The 17,769-nt window shown below is 44.7% G+C and overlaps 2 protein-coding genes across 4 annotated transcripts in view; one reads left to right on the top strand and one right to left on the bottom strand.

Annotated features, from left to right (window-relative positions):
- The window catches only part of VEPH1 (ventricular zone expressed PH domain containing 1), a 255,723-nt gene that overhangs the window by 66,881 nt on the left and 171,073 nt on the right, over nucleotides 1-17,769 (top strand). The gene's annotated exons all lie outside the window — the stretch shown is intronic.
- PTX3 (pentraxin 3) lies at nucleotides 3,632-10,002 on the bottom strand. Its single transcript, XM_002716328.5, has 3 exons — nucleotides 9,614-10,002; nucleotides 8,780-9,181; nucleotides 3,632-4,846 (listed from the first exon to the last, which is right to left on the bottom strand). The coding sequence occupies exons 1-3, from the start codon at nucleotides 9,741-9,743 to the stop codon at nucleotides 4,233-4,235; spliced, it is 1,146 nt and encodes a 381-aa protein (XP_002716374.2). The 5' UTR covers nucleotides 9,744-10,002; the 3' UTR covers nucleotides 3,632-4,232.

Consider the following 17,769-nt stretch of genomic DNA (forward strand, 5'->3'; position numbering starts at 1 on the left):
GAAAAGCTTTGTTTTTACGATAGCTATTTTATTTCAAACAGTCCTTCATGGTTTAGAAAGCGCTCGTATGTGCATTATCTGTTTAATAACCCTACAACAAAGTCGGCAAGACTTATCCCTAATTTCTTGGTTAATCCGAGGCTCATAAGGATTGCTTGACACATCTGCTACCTAGCAGTAAGCAGGAGGTGCTGGTGCCAGGATTTGAATGCTAACCCAAAGCCCAACAAATCTCCTTCTACACATCAGATTTACAAAACAGGAAGCAAGAGTTGGCAATATGAGTTTTCCTGTTCATGGACTACAAGAGAATGCAAATGAACACAAAAAATTACTTTTATTGATACTTTTAACTTTAGGGGTACTTTTTTGGAATATTTATTTATTTGAAAGGTAGAGTTACAGAGAAACAAGGAATGATAGTGAAAAGGGAAGAGAGAGAGAGAGAGAGAGAGTTCTTTGATTCACAGGTTCACTCCCCAAATGACAATAATGACCAGAGTAGGGCCAGTCCAAAGCCAGGAACTTGGAACTCCATCTGGGTCTCCCATATGGGTGCAGGTCCTGAGGACTTGGGCCATCTTCCATTGCTTTCCTAGGCACATTAGCAAGGAGCTGAATGGAAAGTGGAGCAACTGGAACTTGAACCCATGCCAATATGGGATGATGGCTCTGCAGACAGCAACTTCACCAGCTGTGCTACAGTGTCAGCTCCTAAGAGTACTATTTCTTAAGTAGTTAAGAAATAATTCTAGAAACATTGGCCTTAGTAAGCTTCTAAAAGAAGTTATTTCTGAGACTTGGCAAGAAATGAATAATGACAATAAAATCAATTATAAAGATCAATTATATTTTGCAAAAAATTATTCTTTGTTAAAGTGAAGTCAGTTAAGTAATTGTAAATATTTAGGTGTCAGATATTCTGAACATTAAAATAATACTTAAAAGCCAATTTTATATGGTAAAAGACAATTATTTTGTTTATACTCGTATGTTCTCTCTGCAAAAATGCTGCTGCACTGAACATACACACGCATGCTCTAGAGTGACAAACTGCCCAGGTGTCCTGAGACTTAGGGGTTCCTGGGACATGGCACTTCCAATGCTGAAGCTCAGGCAGCCCCATGCAGCTCAGGACAGTTTATCACCCTAGAGCACAGAAGTAATATTTCACATGCATAATGCATAATATATTAGTTGCCACACATACACCCACCCACATACACACATGCGCACACACACATACACACACTATTTTCTTCTTAATAAATTGTCATCTTGCACAGTTACTTCACCATGCCATAGTGTTGTAATATCCCCAATAACTAATCTGCCAATGACACTGAGTGCCACTGTACTAACCTAAGCCAGTGCACTGATATTTCTTTTCAGACATTTTATCTCAGTTCTATACATCTATTCCTCCATCCCTTTGCAGAAACCTAAAATCTATTAAATGCTATTGATTGGGGGGTGGGGGGGAGTCAGATATCCAACTTCATGAGAATTTGTAAAATGCATTTTCTGAGTATAAGGTATGAGTGTTTTGGAAAGAATAAATAGTCCTTTAGATTTACAATAAATCACTGGATCAGGATTGGTTAATCTACCAGTAATCCATCAAAGAAGATAGAAATACATTTTTCTCTCATAAAAAAAAAAGTCCAGGGGTTAGTGTGGTGATGCAACGGGTTAAGCCACTGCTTATGATGCCAGAATCCCGTATCAGAGTCCCAGCTGCTCCACTTGTGATCCAGCTCCCTGCTAAAACAGCTGGGAAGGCAGAAGATGATGGTCCAAGTGCTTGGGCCCCTGCCACCCAGTAGGAGACTTGGATGGAGTTCCTGGCTCCTGGGTTTGGCCTGGTCCATATCTGGCTGCTGTGGACATTTGGGGATTGGGCCAGCAGATGGAGAATCAATCAATCAATCTCTCTCTCTCTCTTTCTCTCTCTCTCACTCTGCCTTTAAAATAAAATAAATAAATCTATTTAAAAAAATACAAAAGCAAAAATCCCAGGACTGGCTAGGCAGTTTCACAATCATCAGAAACCCAGGTTTGTTCAAAAATGTTGCATGGCATCTCCTGGTCTAAGATGGTTGCTGAAATTCCAGCCATCATCACCACATCCAAAACAGACAGAAGAAGGAGGGAAAAAGAATCATGCTTAATATTTCAACATTGGTCAGAACTTGGCCGTATGGCTACATCTAACTGCAAACAGTGCTGAAAAATACAGACTTTACTCTCAGTGGTCATATGTGCCACTATAACTAAAATATTGTCATTTGGGAAAAGAGACAATGGAAATCAGGGGACAATTAGAAGTCCTTGAAGCACCTGTCCGGACTTACTGCTATAGCTGATCAATTTCTACATTTATAACCCAAAGATTACTTTCTTTCGTTTGTTTCTTCTTTGTCCTCAAAATGTAATTACTGTAAAAGAGTTAAGAGTTCCCTGACATTGAATTCTGTCAACATTCGAGTTTGCATTTATGTTGGCCTGAGTCATCTGGGGGTCTTTTAAACAGATCCAGTCCATGCTGGAATGTATACAAAGGAATTGACAACAAGCCTAACTTTCCGCCAAAGCCTAGGTTCAGCGTTCCGCCTGTTCTTCTGCTAGCTGAGAGTTCAGATCGCACAGACAGCAGCTAGGCAGCGACATTAGGGTGGCCCGTGGGCCTGCAGTCTTGAATCACGTGGTGTTCCAGAGTCTGAGACTGGCCCATCGGCTCCAAGTTGCACAGTCTTTTCCTGGAGACACATCAGCCTGATATTGTGGGTCTCAGGAGTGGGACGCCCTGGACCGACAGCAAGAGCCTCCTGGGATATCATCTCATTCATGGCATTGTGTTGTTCCTGAAAGGCACCCAGAGCCCAAGCCCCTCCTTCGACTGAGAGAACCGGGAAGAGCTGGAGGACAGCCAGCCAGTTCGGGATGAACTGACCGCTGGCCCCATTCTGGAGACTTCATAGCAGGAAATGACCTGTGGTTGCTCATGCCTTGCCTTTAGGACACAGCATCTCCGTGGGTTGGCCGCATTTCACAAGTGTCACTGTGGTGCTCTTCTGTCAGCCCTGCGTGGGATCTACAGAAGAGCTACTGGGGGAGGTGGGGAGGGGAGTTACCTCTCCATCTGCTGTATCGAGGGGTGTGGCTCTCCTCTCTTTCGCGGGTGAGCGAACTGGGGGTGCTTGAAGGGCAGGAGTTCATGCTTTTCAAGACTCTTCTGCCTGCCCAGCGAGTTCTCAGTCTATGCTTGCCCGCCTGACATGTATATGGGGAACACTGATAATTCCCATCTGTGTGTTCCATGTTCAAACAGTACGAAGACTGTACAAGCTAAAGGAATCATCAAATTGGGAGAAACCTAGGGATTGATTGTTCCTGTCTCAATTCCTTGATTTCTCTGTTGAAGAATCTAAAACCCAGAGAGAGAAACGGACGGGTCCAAGGTTGCATTCTTTGCTTATGAGTTACAGGAATCCAAAGCTTAAAACAGCTCTATGGTTTGTCTCTAATAATACTATTGCCATTGACAAAACAGATTAATCTCTGAAAACTAATTGCCTTCTTCAGATTTGCTCCTTTACATCTCTTAAATTTACAACGAGATGACATGAGCTAGTTTTATAAAACATTTTATTTACAGTAGCGCTTTACAAAAATAGTTTTCATAAAATTAATACAAACCCATTTTACAATATAACTTATACAGCTATCTGCTCAGGAATTTGACATTCGATTATAACACAAAAACTACATTTCTATTTGTTAAGTCACCTTGTGGTATAAATATGTTTTTAATCATCGTCTTTTGTAATAAGGTACATGTCAAGAACAAGGAACAATGGACAACACATCTTATTTTTGTTTTTCTTCCAATCTAAAATTCATCTCTGGCCAAAGCAAAGTAGAACAATTATCCGCCTGTTCAACAATACAGTCCTTTGTAATTATTTGAGAGTTTATCTGACAGAGGCACAGCATTAATCTGAAAGCACCATGGCGTAAAGTCTAGAAACAATATCCCCAAAGCTTTCTCCAATGTCTGCCCTTCAACTGCTTATTCAGTATTTTGCCAAGCTAAATAAAGATCAATCTCAACTCTTTGCTTCGTTAGTCTCAAGTGTTCTTATTATGCTTTGAGGTTTGTAGACCTTCCCAACCAGCATTTATGTGAAATGTGAGTTTCTTCTTTGGCTTCAAGTCAGGTTTCACAGCACTTAGGAAACATACTGGGCTCCGCCGTGTGGCTGGATCTCTGTGACGCCCCACCCCACAACATTTCCCCGGATGTGACAGGACTCTGCTCCTCCGCTCTCACCTATCTCTTCATTGCTGAGAACGCGGTCCCAGATGTTGAAGCCCGTGAGTCTCCCAGAAAAGGACAAGGTTTCATCAAAGCCCCCACCGACACAGCAGCCATTCTTTTCTTGGCCCAGCTGCAGGATTCCTCCCTCAGGAACAACGTGACCTGCGGCCACATCCACAGTGGTAGCCACCTGTTCCCCGTGCACCCACAAGGTCACTCGCCCGCTCGCTGAGTCCCAGGTGCTGCACAGGTGGGTCCACCTTCCCAGGGAAACCACGGTGTCAGCCACCAGCTTGTTCTCCTCTCCGCCCACCACAAACACTATGGACTGATGGCTGAGATACAGCTGGATCTCATAGGGATTCCTCTTGGTGCCGTAGGAAAACAGGATGGTTTTGTTTAACACGTCTGTGGCTTTGACCCAAATGCAGGCGCTAAAGGACTCAAGCTTCATGGGTCTCACTGGATGCACGCTTCCAAATATCTTCTTGGAACGCATGGGGAATAAGATCGCTGTTTCACAGCCTGGGGTAGCAACAAAGCAAGACAAAGAATGTGAGAGAAAATCGAAGTTCATTCGGATCTATGCTGGCATTGAGCTATCTTAACATAAGCATTTTCATGACAGTAATGGAAAACTATATGCAGTATCACATTGTGACTTAAGGAGCTTCAGATGTAACTTCTATAAAGATGAGAATAAAGAAAGCCAACCTTCTTACCCAGCGAAGCGTCTGAATGGGAAAGAAAGAACACAATAGAAAGTCCAAACCCCTAAAACAATAAAACCATGTGCATCACCACCTCCCCTCTCAATTAGCATATTTTCTGTTACTGCCTTTTAAAAATGCTGAATCATTGTGAGTTAAACTCCAACAGTAATTCTATAGTTCAAGAATTAGAGCCCAACTGTGACCCTCTCCTTGTCTTGACTACGTTCCTCGAATAATAAACTGGTGAGATTCAATGGACCTACTTCTCTCCATTTAACCGTTACTAACACACATTTTTAAAGAAAATGCTAGAATAGTGATGTAATTTGAAAACCCATGTTCTCAGATATTTATGAACTTTGCAAAATTTGTAGAAAATACCTTTGAAAGGCAACAATGTAAATAATGCTGATTAATGGCTATCGGATATTCATTCCGTGAGTATCTGTATCAAATACTGTTCTGATCACTTTTAAACACCATTTTAATCCATCCTCCTATCAACACTAACAGGTAGTCCTTTCCCATTCTAAAGATGAGAAAACTGAGGCAAATAAAACTTAATCTGTGCCTACATAGCTGACAAGTGGTAAAAGCAGGGTTTGGACTTAGAGATTTGGTTGCAGAGGCCATACCCTAAGCCACACACTATGAAGCCTCTTACCACCAGAACCCCTTGTTTTGGCTAGAGTATTCAAGTTCACAGCACTAGTGAGTACATTGTAGCTTGTGCTAAACCTCATAATCTCTCCAGGCTTCTTAGTGTTATCTATAAAAGGACCTGCTATTCTGCTCCCTAATATTCTACAAATCTGTAAGCAACAAGTATGCAGCACTCAAGAAGAACTAGGTAGACCAAGGATGTGCTCAAAAGCTCTCACTTTGTCCACATGCTTATAAATATTTGAGCAGAAAAAGTAAACATTTAAGAGAAATGAATGCCTCCCAGGAGCCTGCCGGGAGGACATGTTTCTATCAAGGAACACTTAGGAGAAGGGAGGCTCTTGAACTTGAATTTGAGAGCACAGCAAAACTCCACCTCTCTCCATCTCTAGAACACGGGGCTGGCCCGGGAGGTGGAGAAGCTGAAGTGCAGATCTTCTAGGCTCTGGGGAATGGTGGTGCTGAAATGTCCAACAGAAGAGTTCTGCCCCCTCTGATTAGACAAGGGTACTTCAAAAAGTATGTGGAAACTGGAATTAAAAGATTACATTGGTGAAAAAACTTTTTGAAATTCATGCGGCTTTTTCATAGTACACTTTTTCATGAACATTTTGAACACTCCCTGTTTGCATGAATTTCAAAATTTTTGCACCAAAATAAATTTCTTTTAATTCCATTTCCCACAAACTTTTTGAAGTACCCTCATATATAGAAAAGGAAATAATTTTCCTAATGAATCAGTGCTGGCTATGTACTTTGTAAAAGCCTAAAGAAGGGGTGCTGTAAGACAGATTTGAAAAGCAAACCCCCAGAGCAGTTAAAGCTTAACTGGTGAATGACAGAATTGCAGGAACCCCTTATCCACGTAAAATGTAGTAAACTTACATTGAGCTCTGTCCAACAAACATTAAACAAATCTGGAGCGTATCCTTTAGTTATAGAAAATAGTGACATTCAAAAAACCATGTAGAAGGAACTGTGGTACTAAATCACAAGATTTGAGCTGTCCCTCTTTGTTATTAACTTTTTCAGTAAATTTTTCAAGGTTTTTTTTTTATTAGTTTTTAATGAGGCATTGGGTCTTTTTCAAGATGAAATTGCTAGGTTGATTTTTTTTTTTTTTGCTAGTTGCATTAATTAAATAAAGATCATGGAACAAAAGATTACCTTTTCCACGGGCATTTGAGATATGCTGGTCTCTGAAAAGTTCCAGTACAGTAGTGTTCAAGACAGCGCCTACTGCAATCTAATTAACGTATTTCCTGTTTCAATAAGCCCAGGCAGTAAGAACTGCATTCCAAAGTGAGCGCTGATTCTGTCTGGGAGACCCAGCTTCCCCCTGGGCTGCACTGGCTCCAGGAGCTCATGGAGTAGAACTGCATGTTGGCAGTTTTTTGTTGGCTTCTTTTGGGGGTCAATGATTGAAGCTCTTGATACCTCTCTACAACATTAGAAACTTTCTCATAGAATAACTTTTAACGAATAGGTTTTTCTGATTATAGTATCAAAGACCAAACAAAATTAAAACCAAGTTTTTAGGATACCGACAACAGAATGATCAGGCATCGTGTAGGAGCCAAGCTGGCAGAAGACCAAGAGACAAGAAATCAGGGCCTGTGGGTAAAGTTGCGTTGGATGTCACAAGAGTCAACATTTTAGAATTCGAAAATACATTCCTCTTCTCTTTTCCTATACAGAGGTGAAGGTGGAAATCAGGGTGACTTTTTGGCTTTTCAAGTATGTTATGCAAACAACGACTTTACACAGCTTGCAAAACACAGGAAATTTCATCCACTAAAACAGCCACAGAGCTACAATTTTGGCCCTACCACTTACATTAAGGATCTATTGTATACTTCAAAAAGTTCCTGAAATGGGTGTAATGAGAAATGGGCATCCATTTTTGTCCACCAAAATGAACTTACCTTGAATTCCATTTTCCAATAACTTTTTGAAACACTTTAGTATGTGATATCATGCTTTTTACCCTCTGAAGGCCTAGTAACATTTAAGGAAATGTGCTTACTGCTGATAACCAGTCCTCAGATAGCTCAGAAAGCCTAATATTCTGATAAGATTTCTGCTTTGAAATGAAACCTGCTGTCACATGGTTCTTCCCTCACTTCATCCCATTAGACGTGTTTGGTTGGAAATGCGAGGAAGTGAGGCGCGTTCATAATTATTTTTCTGTGTGAGACTTGGGGCGGGGGGGGGCTGTTAAGTTATATTTTTTTGCACAAGAGACTGATTTCCTAATATAATCCACAAATGGTTGTCCTATCAGGCTTTCTTAGAGATTTTGATTTATAAAGGAATAGTGCTGTGCTCCAAATCTTCTGTTTTTTTTTTCTTTTAACCAATTTTGAAATGGAGATTCGTGGAGTGTCACATGGCACTTGGACACTTTGCTTCTGGTTTGAACAGTCCCTGATTCTCCAAATCCCTAGGATGGGCAGGGTCGCGCACACGGATTGGCTCCTACACCTGCCTGTTCCACATTGGATCCTAAACCGCACCCCCTCGGATCTCCGCTGTCGCGGGAATTCCACAGCTCCCTGGCGGGTGGCGCTGACCTTCGGGGGATCAGGTTCAGCCTCCAGGCTCCAGCGCTGGCAGAGGGGTTGGAAAAACATCCCTAAAAGTTAGGCCGACCCCTGAAATAGCGCGGGAAACCAGAGCTCCTCTAAAGAGAGGGGCAGGATAAAATTAGAAGACGTGGAAATCCCTAACGGAGGGGGAAGCTGGGCAGCGAGAGGGGTCACGGTGGTGACCGCCCCGGGGAGCTCCTGCCGCGCCTGGCAGGATCGGGTGTCAGGGGCCCTCCACGTCTCTTTCAAGACTGATGGCCACGGCCACGGCCAGCGCTTTCCTCCGGGCTCCTCCGGGGCTAAAGAACACTCTTTAAAGCCAGTTTCTCCGCCTCGTAGGGTGTGTCGGGGCTGTGTGACCGCGCATGCAGAAAAGAGGTGTGTCTGCGTGCTTCCCCCCTGGCGGTGCCCTGGGTGGTGGGCGCCCCGCTGCCCGCTCTGCGCCCGCGAAACAAAGCGGCCCGGAGAAGTCCCGCCGCGCCTGCACCCCTTACCTGCAGGCAGCCAGCGCCCGGCCGCCCAGTCCTGCACGGCGCGCAGGTCGGCTCGCGTCCGCCGCAGCTCCTCCAGCACCGCGCCCAAGGCGCTCTCCGCCTCCTCCCGCCGCCGCGCCTCCGCGTCCTCCAGGCGCGCCAGCCTGCGGCCCGCATCGCGGCTGGCCGGCAGCAGCTCGTCCAGCGCCCGGGCCAGCCTGGCCTCCCAGGACGCCGCCGGTGCGCACGGCCGGGCCAGGCTGCCCGCGAGCCGGCCCAGCTCCGCCCGCAGCTTCTGCAGCTCGCCGCGGAGCACCTCGTCGGTGGCCTGCAGCAGCATGCCCTCCCGCATCTGCGAGTTCTCCAGCATGACGAAGAGCTTGTCCCACTCGGAGTGCTCAGGGCCGCAGTCGCACGGCGTGGCTGGGGAGCAGGACACACACGCGTTACCGGCCTGCCTTGGGCACGCTTTGTAGAAGGTCACCTCCCTTGGTGGTCCCAAGTTACAGCCCGTCCCCGGCAACCCCCTTTCTCTAAAGGACATCTCCAGAAAAACAGCATGTAAATATCTCAAAAATGACCCAGAAACCCACTCATTCAGGGACAGATGGAGTTAAACTCCATGAAGTTGCCGCCTGTGTAGCCAAAGCGGCGATTTCACATCATTCAACCCGTTTTGTGTGTGCAGCAGGAATAACTGCTCAGAGCCTCTCTCTTTAGCGCTTCTCTCTTGTACAAAATAAACTGTAAGATTTAGCTCGTTTAACTGGCTACAAAGTACAGATGCAGTATTCCGACCAACAGAGGTGGCTCACATGGTTAGGGCTAGCAGAGAAACGGTTAAAAGGAACTTACGCTCCTCAGTGGGATGGAGTCCATTGTCTATTTCGTTGTCCAAATTCAAGTACATGAGTTCATAATCGTGGGAGTCCTCGGCCAACGCTGCGGTCCAGAGAGCCCCGAGCAGAACCGCGAGGAGCTGCATCGCTGGAAACGAAGTTCTTCTCACGGCTGGCAGGAGGCTCCCGAGTGAGCGGAGCTGAGCAGAGGGAGTGAGAGTGGGAGACAGGAGCTGCGAGCCCTTAATAAATGCTGGGGAAAAGCCTGAATGGGGCTGAATGAGTAATGCCGGTGGCACCGCGCTAACGGGAGTTCCCCTGGATTTGGGGGGAGGGGGCCGGGTGGGAGGGCGAGGGAGATGTGGAAGTTGCACAATATTGAACCGCAGAGGTTTGCGCTGCGTTCAGAGAACCGGGAGGAGGGTCAGAGCCGGGAAGAGGAGAGAAAGCAGAACGGGCTTGGGCCGGCCCCCTGAGGATTAGCTGATGTAACTTGAATTGGTACCGCTGGGGGGTGAAGCGGGGGTAGGGGGAGAAAGAATCCAGTGAGCACAGAGGCGTGAAGGCAAATCATCATTTCAGCATTTTTGTGTGCGCTTCTATTATTTCGCAGCCTGTTCTGGGCAGGAAACTTTGTGCACTTTTCCTGGGCACACTGTTTTACAGGTTAAGCAATGAAAATGACGCTCTGATTCCAAGCCGAACCAACGCCCTAAGAACTTCTGAGTGGAGTGGTCAGGTTCATTCTGGGCTATCTATTCTCTTTCTGGAGTTGCACCCATCCGTTTACAAACACTTTGCCCTACTGACAACCAACGTAGCACAACTGATAAACCCCAAACGCAAAACAGCTCAGGGAAGGGAATAAAAACTACCGTAACCTGGTCTTATGTGGACCTTGTGTTGTTCTCCAAGGTTAAGTAAAACCTGCTTCTGACAACTCCTGCTTCTGAGTCTGTAAGGGTCTCAGTCACTCCATCTGTTAGTAGAGGAGGTCAAGATCAGCTGAAAACTCCTGTGCACACCAGCTAGAAATGTGATAACAACAAACAGTAACAACTTGAAACATACAGGTGAGCTCCTAATAAAGTAAAGGAAATTTCTGGACCCGAACCCCGGGAATGGAGTGAGCAGTAGGTGAATGGGTTGGTGGAGGGCCGCTCTGGAGTGGGGCTCACCACTTCTGTGACCACTGCTGTGTTTAAACAGTGTTTGTGCAGGTGCTAAACCTCGGCGTCACACAGGGTGGAAACTGAATCCAGTTCTGGTATTTAGAGGTGGGCTTTTGGACCTTAGGTCATGGCGGGGTGCCCCCAGAAGGGTGTTCTCACAAAGCCAAGTGGGGCCCTGCCTCTCCCCCGCCTCTCTCTCTCTCTCTCTCTCTCTCTTTGTTTGCTGCCTCTCCGCATGATTCTTCCTCTGCCCGGCTCAACCATTCCCAACTGCCACCTCTACCTGCCATTGTTACCAGAGGCCAAATTAATGGGGCCACCTTATCTTGGCCTTCAACCTCCAAGTTGGAGCTAAACAACCTCCCTTTCTCCCCTCCTTTTTCTAATATCTAAAGTTAGTTTCCTCTGGTATTTCATTTCTTTTTTTAAAAAAGATTTATTTATGTATCTATTTGACAGGCAGAGTTACAGACAGTGAGAGAGACAGAGGGAAAGGTCTTCCTTCCGTTGGTTCACACTCCAGATCCGAAGCCAGGAGCCAGGTACTTCCTCCTGGTCTCCCATGGGGTGCAGGGCCCAAGCACTTGGGCCATCCTCCACCGTCTTCCTGGGCCATAGCAGAGAGCTGGCCTGGAAGAGGAGCAATCAGGACTAGAACCCGGCACCCATATGGGATGCCAGCGTTGCAGGTGGAGGATTAACCTAGTGAGCCACGGCCCCAGCCCGAGTATTTCATGTCAATAATGAAAAGCTGACTAGGACAATCACCAGGCTTGGATGACCATGTGGCAGCAAAGCTGAGGCCTAGGGCAGGGAGGTAGAAGGGAGACCCTCAGGGAGCTCAAGAGCCTCCAAGGGTTCCATGGTGGGTTTCAGGGGCAGTGAGCTCACTCTGTCCTTGCACATGTGTCTGTGACTGATCTCCACCGGGTCCCCGAGAGTTTGTGACTTTGGACCTGCCTACAACATATTGGGAAGACAAATGTACTCGCCGCCAGACTGAAAGGCAAATTCACAACCGAAGATGTTTAAACCCACGTGGAAAGAATTCGCCATAATTGGGAATCAGCAGAAACCACAAAAGGACTAGACAACCCTCTGTCTAAGAACTTCACTTATGTAAATTATCAGCCAAAAAATAAAAAATAAGCATACTTAAGAGTATTTATGATATAAAAGAATGAAAAAAGAATGACCCTTGTCCAAAAGAAAAAGACTAGGTGGATTTTTGAAGGACCAAGGATCATTTTTAAAAGTTTATTGAAATTTTTAAAAATTTAAATCCAAGAAATGGATTAGATGGCAAATTTGATAAAGCTGAAGAGAATATTAATGAACTGGAGGACAGATACGAGGAGGTAATCCAGAGTTTACTGCCTTTATGTTCAATATTCCAAACTCCTTTCATTGCCCAAGAGGATGATAGAGAGATTAAGTCAAAAAAGAACTTTGACTGAATCAATAGGAACAGTGGAGGGAAGAAAATCTCAGACAAAGCAAGATATATAAGAAGCAAAATACTAAGTGGTAAAAGTAAGGCCAAACACACCAATAACCACCATAAATGGCAAAGAGACACACTTTCCAGGTTGTCAGATAGGAATATTTTAAAAATCCAACCATAGGTCGCTTGTAAAAACCACACATAAAGCATAAGAAAGTAGAAACATTGCAGTTCAGGGCTGGCATTGTGGCATGGCAGGCTGGACTGGTGCTTGCGATGCCCACGCCCCACGTCAGTGTGCCTTCTCAACCCCTGACTACTCTGCTTCTGATCCAGGTTCCTGTTAACATACCTGGGAGGGCCACCGCCAACCATGTGGGAGACCTGGATGGTGTTCTGGCTCCTAGCTCTGGCCTAGGCCAGACTTGGCTGTTGCAGTCACTTCTGGAGTGAACCAGCAAAGAAAGATTCTCTCTCTCTCTCTCTCTCTCTGCCACTCCCTTTCTCTCTCTTACTCTGCCTTTCAAATGAGTAAATAAATCTTTTAAAATATTGAAATTTTAAAAATCAAGAGAGGATGGAGGGAACATATCAGGCAAGTACTATTTTAAAAAGCTAGCATAGCTATCAGTGAAAAATAGATTTTAGGCTGAAAAAGAGAATAATTAAATTATGATTAAAAACACTTCTAGGAAGATAGCTCAGACGTACCTAGTAGCATAGTTTCAAAGACACGATTTCAAAATATACATGTCAAAGATTGAGAGAATTTTAACAAGAAATTGACAGATCTATAGTCCTAGAGGGAGATTTGTAAGATAACCAAGTCCACGTCTGTCACATCTGATCATTCAAATGTGGAAAAAGTGCTAAGGGATACAGAAACTTGAACTACATAATTTCAAATTTAATATAAAGAAATATATAGAGAATTGCTGGGACAGTTTGATAGACAAGTTCTACCAAACGTTCAAGAAACATATAATCACCATTTTACATAAACTACTTAAGAGAACGGAGTGTGCTGGAATGTACTAAATTATTTTTATACGTCTAATAACTTTGATACCAAAAAGAGACAAGGACTTGTAATAAGGGAAAGTTGCACCTGGTCTCATTTAACAACATAGATGCAAGAGCTCCAAATAAAACATTAGCCCAACCAACCCAGCACTACACACATAAAACTACATCATAATCAAACTGATTTTCTCCCAAGATTGCAACATTGGTTAAATGTTAGAATACCTCTTGATTTCTCACATTAGCAGTTTTAAGAAGAATCATATGATCATGTCAACAGATGAGAGAGGTGAACCTGGAATAGACAAATGATTTTCAAGAACAAAAAAATAAATAAACAGGGGCCGGCGCCATGGCACACTTGGTTAATTCTCCGCCTGCAGCGCCGGCATCCCATATGGGCTCCATTTCTGGTCCCGGTTGCTCCTCTTCCAGTCTGGCTCTCTGCTGTGGCCCCAGAAAGGCAGTGGAGGATGGCCCAAGGCCATCCTGCACCCGCATGGGAGACCAGGAGGAAGCACCTGGCTCCTGGCTTCGGATCAGCACAGCTCCGGCCATTGTGGCCACTTGGGGAGTGAAGACCTTTCTCCCTGTCTCTCTCTCACTGTCTGTAACTCTGCCTGTCAAATAAATAAATAAAATCTTAAATAATAATAATAATAAACTGTAAAGCAAAAAATGTGAAAAAAGTTAACAAAAATGTGTCTTCAGAGTAAGGAATTTTCACAAATTAATTAGGAACATGCAAATATAGAAAATATGCAAAGGATATGAATGGACAAATCACGGGAGAGACCATGATTTGTAAATATGTGTACAAAAGCTGCTCAGTCTCAGAAGTAATTAAGGAAATGAAAATGAGAACCAAAAAAATTAGATAGTGTCTTATAACCCACCAGATTAGTAAAAGCCAATGTCTGTCAACAGCAAATGTTGCTAAGAATGTGAAGTGACAGGACCCACTCTGCTGGGCGGGAGTGTGAATTGTTAAAATACGGGCAGAAGAATGCCCCCCACAGACGTCCACATCCTAATTCCTAGGCCCTGGAAACAAGTTATGTAATAGTGCATTTCAGATAGAATTAAGCTGGCTATATAAAATAGATCACCCTCGATTGTTTGGGTGGGCCCAGTCTACTCACAGGGGTCCTTAAAAGTGGAAGAAGGAGGCAGAAGACAGAATCGGAGGAAGAGATGTGACGACAAAGGCAGGATCAGAGATGCCGTGTGGCTGGCTTTGAGGGTGGAAGAAGGGGCCATGCCACAAATCAAGACAGTGCGTGCCTATAGGTATTGGCAAAAAACAAGGAAACGTATGCTCTCCCAGATCCTCCAGGACGGCACCCAGCCCTGTGCACCCCTGGATTTTAGCCCAGGGAGACACTTGCCAGATTTCTGAACTACAGAAACATAAGGTAACAAGTTTGGGCTATTTTAGGCCACTATGTGAAAATTTCTTATGACAGCTATAGCAAACTAATGCAATCGTTTGCAGAGGAATTTTGGAACATCTAAAAACCCAATTTCAAGGGACATCCTCATTGCTTTGCTATTGTGGGGTCCAGGGACCATCAGCATCATCTGAGAGCTTATTAGAAATTCAGATTCGAAAGCCCTACCCCCAAACTGAGGCAGCGTTTGTTTAACAGGATGTCACATGATTTCTTTGCACGTTAAACTCAGAAGTGCTTCCATAGGGAATATTTCCCACATATGTACAAACAGGTTTAAAATGCAGCACTATTGAAAAAGCATAGAGTGTATGAATAAGTTATTGAATAATTATACAATGGAATACCATACAGCTGTGAAAATAAACAAAGGAGAGGTTTTGGAGGTAAAAGTTCAATAATGTTGAATAGAAAAAAATATGTCACGGAGCCGGTGCTGTGGCACAGTGGGTTAAAGCCCTGGCCTGAAGCACCATCATGCCATATGGGCACCGGTTTTAGTCCCAGATGCTTCTCTTCCAATCTAGCTCTCTGCTATGGCCTGGGATAGCAGTAGAAGATGGCCCAAGTCCTCAGCCCCTGCACCCACATGGGAGACCCAGAAGAAGCTCCTGGCTCCTGGCTTCGGATCGGCGCAGCTCCAGCTGTTGCGGCTATCTAGGAAGTGAACAAGCGGATGGAAGACCTCTCTCTGTGTCTCTACCTCTCTCTGCAACTCTGTCTTTCAAATAAGTAAAATAAATCTTAAAAAAAAAAGAAAAAAAAAGTCAGACAAATATGTGCAGTGTGATACTAGCATATACGTTTCTTTAAAATGATTATTTATTTATTTGAGAGGCAGAATTATAGACAGAAAGAGGGAGAGACAGAGAGAGATGTCTTCCATCTGCTGGTTCACTCCCCAGATGGCTGTTGCTGAGCTGATCTGAAGGCAGGAGTTAGGAGCCTCTTCCAGGTCTCCCATGTGGTGCAAGGGCCCAACAATTTGGGTCATCTTCCACTGCTTTCCCAGGCACATAAGCAGGGAGCTGGCTCAGAAGTGGAGCAGCCATGACTCAAAATGGTGCCCATATGTGATACTGGCACCACAGGTGGAGGCTTAACCTACTATGCCATAGCACCAGCAAGATCATATGCTTTTAAAAAAAATATATTTGAAAGGCAGAGTGACAAAGAGAGAAGGAGAAAAAGAAAGAGAAAGAAATTTTCTATCCACTGGTTCACTCTCCAAATGGCCACAGAAGTCAGGGCTGGACCAGGCTGAAGCCAGGAGCTAGGAACTCCATCTACAACTCCCATGTAGGTGGCAGGGAGTGCTCTCCCAGGCACATCAGCAGAGAGCTGGATTGGAAACCAAGCAGCCAGGACTCAAACCAGCCCTGTGATAAGGGATGCTGGTGACAGTGACATAGGTGGTGGCTTAGGCTGCTGTTAAAATGCTGGCCCTTCAAATACCTTTTAAAGCATGAGAAACAATACTATAGAATATTATGTAATGAAGGATAATCACAGGAAGATGATGGAAGGAAAAGAAACGGATGGGGGTTGGCACTGTGGCACAGCAGGTTAACGCCCTGGCCTGAAAGCGCCGGCATCCCATATGGGTGCCAGTTCAAGTCCCAGCTGCTCTGCTTATGATCCAGCTCTCTGCTATGGCCTGGGAAAGCAGTAAAAGATGGCCCAAGTCCTTGGGCCCCTGTACCTACGTGGGAGACCCGGAAGAAGCTCCTGGCTCCTGGTTTCCAATGGGTGCAGCTCCAGCCCTTTCGGTCATTTGGGGAATGAACCAGTGGATAGAAGACCTCTCTCTCTCTCTCTCTCTCTCTCTGCCTCTTCCTCTCTGTAACTCTGCCTTTCAAATAAATAAATAAATCTTAAAAAAAAAAAAAAAAAAGAAATGGATGTGAAAGGAAGCAATCAGTACACAAAATGAAGCTTCGACAAAGCCGTTTGGTGTTGGTGGGTACAAAAGTGTTCCTTGTGTCCTTACCTGCATGGATCGAGTGGCTTGAAATATTTCATAATCAAAACTTCCATTGTATTACTTCATGAATCGAATATACAGGATTTCTACACCTAGGAATTTTTCATCAGTTAGTCATACACCAGTGTCTTGTCTTAGATTCCAACTACAGTCTCACTTACCATGCTCTTTATTGGCTGATCAAAATGTCCACATGACTAGGTTCTTTTTTTTTTTTGACAGGCAGAGTGGACAGTGAGAGAGAGAGACAGATAGAAAGGTCTTCCTTTGCCATTGGTTCACCCTCCAATGGCCGCCGCGCTGATCCGATGGCAGGAGCCAGGTATTTCTCCTGGTCTCCCATGGGGTGCAGGGCCCAAGCACTTGGGCCATCCTCCACTGCCTTCCCGGGCTACAGCAGAGAGCTGGCCTGGAAGAGGGGCAACCGGGCAGAATCCGGCGCCCCAACTGGGACTAGAACCCGGTGTGCTGGCGCCGCAAGGCTGAGGATTAGCCTAGTGAGCCATGGCGCCGGCATGACTAGGTTCTATAACTTAAATGTGTTCTGTACAAATTGAGTAATACATTAAAACATGCTATTAATTAAGAAGAAGCTCTTAGAAAAAAAAAGGGGGAACAGGATAAATTGTTGAAAACAAATACTGATAGAAACAACTTCCTCTTCTTAAGAAAACCTCAACAGTTCCAGGGCAATAGGTTGTGCTTGGAGGACGTGAGACTAAGACATGTTTTGAAACTTAGTCTATGAACTGAGTGGAAAGAACAGTTCTTGTTAGTCACTGTCTCTCAAATACATTCGAGTTTATCCAGAGTCACCTGATCAGTGAGCTTAGAGGCTGATATTCTGACAATGCTGGCCTTCTCCAGTCATGCACCCACCATTTAACCAAAGTCCACGTGTGTGTAACTCCTGCTTAATTGATTCTTTCTGTGTGCATCTTCAATTTACAAAGCCAAACTTAAGGCAAAAGTAGAGTCAAGAAAATCCTTGCTCAAGAAAACAACCCCTCTGAGACATTTAAGTACTTGAGAGGATTTTGAGAAAAAATCCATACCATAAAGTGATAAGCAGATGTTTCCCATATGTTGTTTGCAGAT

This window comes from Oryctolagus cuniculus, chromosome 4, assembly GCF_964237555.1.
Source record: "Oryctolagus cuniculus chromosome 4, mOryCun1.1, whole genome shotgun sequence".
Classification (NCBI taxonomy): Eukaryota; Metazoa; Chordata; class Mammalia; order Lagomorpha; family Leporidae; genus Oryctolagus; species Oryctolagus cuniculus.

Bases quoted from the DNA above. Each gene is read 5' to 3' on its own strand.
- PTX3 (XM_002716328.5), bottom strand. From the start codon at position 9,743: ATGCAGCTCCTCGCGGTTCTGCTCGGGGCTCTCTGGACCGCAGCGTTG. The intron at 9,182-9,613 runs GTAAGTTCCTTT...CCTGCTCCCCAG, and splicing joins ACTCCATCCCACTGAGGAGC to CCACGCCGTGCGACTGCGGC. The intron at 4,847-8,779 runs GTAAGGGGTGCA...TTGCTACCCCAG, and splicing joins CGGGCGCTGGCTGCCTGCAG to GCTGTGAAACAGCGATCTTA.